The sequence below is a fragment of the Myotis brandtii genome, unplaced genomic scaffold (assembly GCF_000412655.1).
Source record: "Myotis brandtii unplaced genomic scaffold, ASM41265v1 scaffold333, whole genome shotgun sequence".
Classification (NCBI taxonomy): Eukaryota; Metazoa; Chordata; class Mammalia; order Chiroptera; family Vespertilionidae; genus Myotis; species Myotis brandtii.
Window position 1 is genome coordinate 2,826,211 of NW_005362842.1, and position 8,218 is coordinate 2,834,428.

Here is an 8,218-nt window from a genome sequence, read left to right on the forward strand (position 1 = left end):
CTCTATCCACTAAGCCAAACCGGTTAGGGCAGGATTTTTTTTTTAACAAAGCCAGCCTAGGAGGAAGATATTAATTGGCAGGAGTTACTTTCCTGCCTGAGAATTAAGCTAAAAATGGCTACAGAAGGCCAGGTTAGGAATGATACCACCAGAAAAATTAACAAAGCTGCAATTCTTTGAGTTTTTATATACCTCCATCCCTCTGCTGTAACACCCAGTGAGTTAAAGCACCACCACATAACACATTCAATTACCTCTTTGCACTCCTGGCTTTATGAAATCTGGTGATACGGGGGAAATAGTTCTTCCGTCTTTCACAGCTCCGAAGAGAAGAGCCAGAGCCCCTTCTTGCCCGCTTCTCACTCTTCCTCTGATCCCCTTGCTGCACTCCGTACCCCACTTCTTCTGGGGGTGAAGAATGCAGTGCCCAAAGCCCCTCAAAGACTATGGTGGAGTTTAATCATCCAACCCCCTTAAGTCATTATCTTAATCCTACAGGATATAAAGACTAGGGAGTCTTCGTGTTCTAGAGAAAATAATTGATATGGGCAACCTGCCTATACGTAACCAGGAAGAAAGCCAATGAGCAGTAAGGAGTCGGGAGGTGTGTGGCTGAGGGAGGTGCTTTCCTTCTCTGGACCAGCTTCTCGTCTGTAAAATGAAGGAGGTGAATTTCAAGGTCTGGAAGGTCCCTCCAGGATTCTGTGATTCTAGGATGTCAAACGGGGGCAAAAAATATGGCAAAATGTGTAAGCATACAGAGGATTATAAAAATCTTTCTCACAAGAGGAAATAAACTAGGTAATTTCTCAAGCTGATGAATCAGGAGATCACAAATAGGCACACAGGGTTTAGAAATGGAGAGGTAAGTACCAGGAGAGAGCTGAAAGGTGTGCAAGTGCAGGTCGGCTGGTAGGCTATATTCATTATAAGTCTCTCAGCCCAATTTAACTTACATAAAAATAAGCAATAAAATAGACAAACCAGCCCTACCTGCTTTCTTGACTTTACAGTCTCTTTAAGTAGGTGTTTAATAAGTTAGTTGTTGGTTTTTTATAAAGAAAGGGAAACTGCTTACCCTCCCTTTCTGATTAAATCTCAGGTGGACAAGGAGGGAGCAAGCTGACTTCTACAGAACAGTGTCTTCCTTTGGTGTTGTTTATGATCAAGAAAAGAAAACTTTCGACTGGACGCAGTTCCGCATCATTTCTCGTTTGGACAAGAAATCGGATGAGAGCCTGGAACACTATTTTTATAGTTTTGTGGCCATGTGCCGGCACGTCTGCCGTCTGCCCCCGTGGAAAGATGGCGGTGAGAAAACTCTGTCATGATATCCCAGATGAGACAAGGAAAGAACATGCTTATTTTCCAGGTTCAGAATTATTTTAGGTATAATTATAAAAGTGGAGTCTACCTGAAGATTTCAGGTAAAAACAAGTGGGTTTTCACAAATTTATGAACTCCAAATTGGGTCCACCCTCATAAAATAAAATCTCTCTCCCAAAATGATGTAACTCAAACAAAAATTGAAATTCAGATTAAAACCTCACAGAAATATTGAGACTACTATTAATCACCTTTTCCAAGGTATAGTTTTACTTCGTTAAGTCTCATAGATTTATCCTGCTATGAACTTTGCACCTTCCGCAGATTAAATCTTAACTTCATTTATCATGTATTGACATGTAGCTAGAGAAAGGAAGTGACTGTCATTTAACATCTGGTCTGATAGAGACCTCTTCTGAGAAATTTCTTCCTGCTTGGAATTATTTGCAGCAGTTCCTCCGAGGTCCTCCTCAGCCTCATCCTTGTAGATAAACTTGTTCTGGGCCATGTGGCTATATTTTAGAAAAGCTAAAACACACATTGAGCCTACTCAGTTTGGGTGCTGGGCTGTTGACAGCACATACAGATGCCCCAACTCTTGCCCCTGGGTGGCATGATTAGTGTGTTTTCACTAAAGCTGAGGAGCTTGGATAGAGTGGGAAGAGCTGGACCTTGGCATCCCACTGACAAGACCTGGATCAGAGTCCTGGTTCTGCCACCTTGAGCAAGTTAGCTTATCTGAACATGTTTCCTTAACCTTAAAACAGGATGGTGTTGGTATATCTTAGACTTTCTGTGAGAACTAACAGGTGTAAAGCACCTAGTGTTGAGGGCACATAGTACATGCTTACTGCAGGGGAACTAATCTTACTTCCAGAACTGAAGTTTTTGTGCTCTTTTCTGACCCTCGCTGGGTCTGTCCTGTTTCATAAAAAACCTCCCGTACTCTTTTAGCTTTTCATTTTGGCAGGGGCACACACACTGAGACTGCCGTGCTGAGGAACTAGGGAGTTAAACTGTAAGACCAAAGAGCAGGGACTCAGGTGGGCAGCAAGTAACCGAGGGCTCCCTGAAGTGATGGGCTCTTTGTTTACCTTCCCAGGTCCCCCAGATCCCACCATCTGTGTTGAACCCATCACTGAGGAACGGGCTGCAAGAACTCTGTACCGCATTGAACTATTACGGAAGGTCCGAGAGCAGGTGCTAACGTGTCCCCAGCTGCACGAACGCCTCCAGCTCTGCAGGCCCAGCCTCTACCTCCCAGTGTGGTGGGAGTGTGGGAAGCACGATCGGGACCTGCTCATCGGCACCGCCAAACATGGGCTGAATCGCACTGACTATTATGTCATGACTGACCCCCAGCTGTCCTTCCTGGACGCCTACAGAAACTACGCCCAGCATAAAAGACCTGACACCCAGGCTCCAGAGAGTCTCTATTGCCTTTACCAGACCAACTCCAAACTCTATGAATCTCCTACATACACACAAATGAGCAGGACTTCAGAGTCCCTTGAAACTGAACCTGAGAATCTAGGACAAATAGAAGGTAGGGATGATCATCTTGGTCCACCTGGGGGCAGCTTATCAGACATAACGTGTGAGAACTTTATTTCTAAAGTTCAGGACGTCATCTCCATCACCCATGAGGAAAGTCTGCTGCCTGAGTCCTTGGAGAGCATGATGTATGGTAAGAAGGGGCTCAGCCGAGAGCCGGGCTCTTTTCAGGAGAGCCCACATACCAACACAGAATCCAGAACAGATGCCCTTGGCATTTCAGCAAGCAGAGGTGCGAACTGCCGGCCCAATGGCCACGAGGCAGAAGTAGCTGCAGGCCCCTCTCTTATGGATAGTTTGGAAGCAGGAGTAGCTCAAATGAACATTAAAAATGGAGAACACTTGTTGATGTCTCTTGCAAGAGACAAGGAGCTCTGCTGCAATGAGGCAAAGCAGAGGCCTGAAAGCGTCGGGCAGCTGGAAGCCAAGTTCTTGGCTTCCCCTTCCTTGGATCAAGGAAATGAAAGTGGGTTTGTTGATATGTGTAACCTTAGTGTCTGTGACTCCAAAAGAAACCTGTCATCAGAGCAGCAATTAATTGATTTACTAGAAAACAAGAGTTTAGAAACTGATTTGATACTGAATCAGAACCACAGTGATGAGGAGGAGGAAGAGGAGGAAAACGAGGAGGAAAACTTGGACGTAGCAGCAGGCGGGAGGGGTAGGCCAGAGGTTCTGCCTCTGAGCGAGCCCACCGCTAGTACTCCAGGAGAGAAGGGCCGAGGCCTCCATGCAGAGGAAGCCCAGAAAGGCCGCCTGGGGGCCGGGAGCCGGAGTGCCGGGCTGCAGGGGGCTTTTCCTCAAGTGGCCTGTCAGTGCCACTGCAAACACTTGGAGAGGTGGACACGCGGCCTGGAGAGTGATGAATTTGAAGTGGAGAAGCCCAAGGGTCATAGCCCAGACCTGTACAAAAGCAAAACTAATAACATCACAATGGAGGGTGAGCTCACGGCCATTCCATTGGAGCCATTTAAAGTGAAGCATGAACTTGTAAAAGAACCTTGGAAAGAAAGTGCAGAAGGGAAGAAAGGGTTCCCTACGTATCCTCCTGAAGGAAGTGAGCTCAAGTCAGAAGACATGGATTTCGAGAGTAAAGATGACTATGACAGAGATGGAAACTGCCATAGTCAAGGTACAGTATGTGGGACTTTGTGGTATCTTGGATAAACCAGTTCTCACGTGACAGGGAGGGGGCGGAGGAGGAAGTGGGGAGTGCTAAGAGTTTTACGGCTTCTGAAACAGGTCTACCAGCACTCACCATGTGTTTAAAACTGAAGGTCCCCCCAGGCCTTGGTCTGAAAATGAGACAGTAGCTTAACTCTGGTCATTCCAGAAAAGCGAGGAGGGTTGTAGATGATCATAGCACCTTTACTGCATCAGCCATGTGATTGGGGCAGAGGCTGTGTGCTTCTTATCCGATAGATGCTAGGGTTGGCATCAAGGGGAATAATTGGCTATTCCACTAGATAGGGCATTTCAAACTAAGTAGAACAGAACAGCCGGGGAACCTTAGGAACCTGCAGCTTAATATAGATGGAATTTTTCAGGCACTCCACAAAAATACAAATAAATGTGATCTTTATTAAGGTGAAGAAAGATAGCACTGTTTATTCATTCATTGTTGAAACCCTGTGACTTAATGTTGGGTCATTAGTAACTCAGCAGAGTCGTTTTAGTAACTCAGCAGAAATTAAAATAAAATTATAAGTAACTCAACAAATATACAGACATACTTGATCTTTTTTTAAATAGGGGGATCTTAGATGAGGGTTCAAGTTAGAAGGAATTTTAAAATATTAAGAATCTAGATGCCCCTGAGATTTTTCATGCCTTGCAGGGATATAGATACAGTGATTTCCCGGCCTTTGGTTTTAATTATTGTGATGTGATTATCTTGGAATATCTTCTGAACCCAAATTACAGTTGGCCCACTAGCTAGGATAAGGACAGAGGAGCTGAGCTGAAAGTGGCTTGTGGACCCAGCTGACTCAGAGGAGCCAGTCTGACCTGCCCATCCTCCTCACCCCAGGCCACGAAGGTCGGCTGCCATGTGTGAATTATAAAACCCACTTTGCTTTTTGAAACCCAGGCAGTCAAACAAGTGCAGGGTATAGACGAGTATGGTTTACAGGAGAGCTGCGGTGCATTGATGTCCTTTGGTGGCAGTGGCAGCCTTGCTGAGCGGAGGTGGAAGGGGCAGTGGCAGCCTTGCTGAGCTGAGGTGAAAGGGGGCAGTGGCAGCCTTGCTGAGCGGAGGTGGAAGGGGCAGTGGCAGCCTTGCTGAGTGGAGGTGGAAGGAGGCAGTGGCAGCCTTGCTGAGCGGAGGTGGAAGGGGACAGTGGCAGCCTTGCTGAGCGGAGTTGGAAGGGGGCAGTGGCAGCCTTGCTGAGCGGAGGTGGAAGGGGCAGTGGCAGCCTTGCTGAGCGGAGGTGGAAGGGGGCAGTGGCAGCCTTGCTTAGCGGAGGTGGAAGGGGGCAGTGAACTTGATAAGCTTGCGCATATTTGTGGGTGAAAGTTCTTTGCACTGATGCTTCTAAAAGTGCTTCTGCAGCCCTCTGAAGGGCCCTCACACGTGTGTGATGTGGACTAGGTGGGGCAGGGGGGTTAGCTGTTTCTGAGACTGGAATTCTACAGCTGAAGGAGCAGTCTTTGGCACGGCTATTGGGCCAGTTCCCAGATCTCCTGGCTCCTTTTCCAGGGTTTTCTCTCACACATCATTTTGCTTTTTCTGAAAACTTAAATCCATCTCCTCTGCTTAACACCTTTCAGTGGTGCTCCCCATAGGATCTAGAATAAAAGAGGCATTTACTTTCATGGCCTAAAAACTCAGCATGACCTAGAGGAGTCTGCCCCTCCAGCCTCATCCCTGTGCCTTTCCCTGGATGTGTCTCAGTTCCTCCACATGTCCAGAGCACCCTTCCCCATTGCCTCCTCATCTTCTCGCCAGTGGGATCCCCTCTCCACCAGCCTTCCCCCTGCCGGCATGGCACCTTGTTTCTTTCCCTTTCTAGCACTCACCATGGTTCATAATTGTAGTTATTTGTTTATTATTGCTGTGGTGGTTTTTTATTTGCTGTTTTCCTTTCTTTCCCCATGAAACTGTACGATCCTTGCGGGCCAGGGCCACATCTCTCTTGTGTATCCTTGAATCCCCGGCCTAACAAGGCCCTGCTCATGGTAAGGGGTCTCTCCAGTTCCCCAAGAGACTTGTACAGTCAAAAGTGAGCTCTGTGTGGTGCCAGGTGGGCACTTCAAATATTGGGGGGACCACTTTGTAAAGTATGTGATTGTCTGACCACTATGTTGTACACCTGAAACTAATACAAAATATTGAGTGTAAACTGTAATTGAAAAATAAAAATAAAAATTTTTTTTAAAGTTAAATCTGTACCTATCAGAGGATACACATTCCTTGTCATTTCACCAGGAAGAGAGGTTCACAACTTTTCCTGCCCAAGGCATTTTGACCCCCTCTAATTCACTCCCTGTCCTTCCTGGTAAGTGGATCTTTAAAGATCCACTGAAGCTTGAAAGAATAAGTTGCATTTCCATTTCTTTGTATCAGTGAAGTAATTTAAATGTCCTAGGTTCCTATGCATCATTTTTTACATGAATCGTGTCTGTTTTACCTTTGCAGTAGGTTTTATGACTTCATCCTTTTCATTAACAGCCTGTTGCCCTAGCCCAGTAGTCGGCAAACTGCGGCTCGGCAAACGGCAGCTCGCGAGCCACATGTGGCTCTTTGGCCCCTTGAGTGTGGCTCTTCCACAAAATACCGACTTCTGCGCATGGGCCACAAAGTTTCAATCGCACTGTACGTGCACGCCCGCACGTGGTATTTTGTGGAAGAGCCACACTCAAGGGGCCAAAGAGCTGCATGTGGCTCGCGAGCCGCAGTGTGCCTACCATGGCCCTAGCTGATTTGGCTCAGTGGATAGAGGGTCGGGGCACATGTGGGAGGCAACCAATCGATGTTTCTCTCTGTCTCTCCCCCCTCTCTTCCATTCTCTCTAAAAAATCAATGGGAAAAATATCCTCGGGTGAGGATTAACAAAAACAAAACAAAACATCAGCTTTTTGCTGTGATGCATTTCATAGACTGTCCCTTCAAATGCATCTAAGGATTATAATGTTTGATTTCCTCTTATCCACTACCCCAAATGAAAGCCTCTTTGTGGTCATTCACTCCTCTCACTCTTGGGTCCACAGGAAAACATCCTCTCTCTCCTATTTTCTTGTTGTTTTTGTTGGGGTGTGGATGCAACTCTTCTCATGACTTGTATGGGTTGCCCTAGAGCACATCTACCTTTATAGTTTAACCTGTGTGGTCCTTCTGGAGGTAGAAGGCATGGTAATTAATATTCAATTTAAAATAACACAGAATGGGCTAATTTTAAAAAGAGATCAGCTATCCTGATCTTTCAGATCACTCCTATCTCTCAAGTATCTAAATTTTTAACCTTTCTTTTCAGATTACCCAGGGAAATACTCTGAAGAGGAGAGCAAGAGCTCGACATCAGGCCTCACTGGGGACATCGGAGACGACCTGCAGGAAGCCCGGGCCCCGACCATCGCGCAGCTGCTGCAGGAGAAAACCCTCTACTCCTTCTCGGAGTGGCCAAAGGTCTCTCCCAGCGCCTTCCCTCTTCCTCCAGGCCATTCTCAGCTCTGAATTCTTTATATTTACCTTCTAGAGTATTTCTGAGTAACAGATTCAGAGAAAGGTTTAATATCTGGAAAAGGTATTAGTATTGTAACATTTGAACATTTGAAGGTATATGCACTTGACTAATTTAGACCATAAGACAAAAGTGTTACGTTGTCTTCGTATTTACAGCAGCTGTGGCTTTGATTTTTATTGTCCAGACTATGAACTTTATTTTAAGGATTATAAAGTGAGCACTCCTTTCTAATCAGTTTGTTCTGGTTAGAAAACTTGATCTCAGGGGACTTTTCAAACTTGGGTAACTTGGTACTTATTCCTCAGAGATTTTGTCTCTTTCTTTTTTTTTTACAGGATCGAGTGATAATCAACCGCCTAGATAACATCTGCCACGTGGTGTTGAATGGGAAGTGGCCCTCCAGCCAGCAGTATGAGCCCTCGGGCACCCTGCCCGCCCCTGTGTTAACCAGCACTGCTGGCTCTCGAAGCAGCCTCTCGGAGCCTGAAGCATCGGAGCACAGCTTCAGCAACGGTGCAGCGTTGGTGGCCCAGATCCAGAAGGTGAGGCCGCAAGAATGGTGTTGACCATGAAACAGAGAGTGGGGGACGCTTTGCACTTCTCGGCTGAGTCATCCATTCAACCTGTTTACTGAATGGATAGGGGTTTTTTTGGGG

At 46.3% G+C, this 8,218-nt stretch overlaps 1 protein-coding gene across 4 annotated transcripts in view; it reads left to right on the top strand.

The window, feature by feature from the left end:
• The window catches only part of CHD6 (chromodomain helicase DNA binding protein 6), a 174,960-nt gene that overhangs the window by 152,096 nt on the left and 14,646 nt on the right, over positions 1–8,218 (top strand). For all 4 annotated transcript variants that reach the window (XM_005871256.2, XM_005871255.2, XM_005871258.2 and 1 more), the window contains exons 29-32: positions 1,103–1,311; positions 2,429–4,012; positions 7,353–7,504; positions 7,898–8,104. In XM_005871256.2, coding sequence (XP_005871318.1) covers positions 1,103–1,311; positions 2,429–4,012; positions 7,353–7,504; positions 7,898–8,104 — 2,152 coding nt within the window. The remainder of the gene's footprint in view (positions 1–1,102; positions 1,312–2,428; positions 4,013–7,352; positions 7,505–7,897; positions 8,105–8,218) is intronic.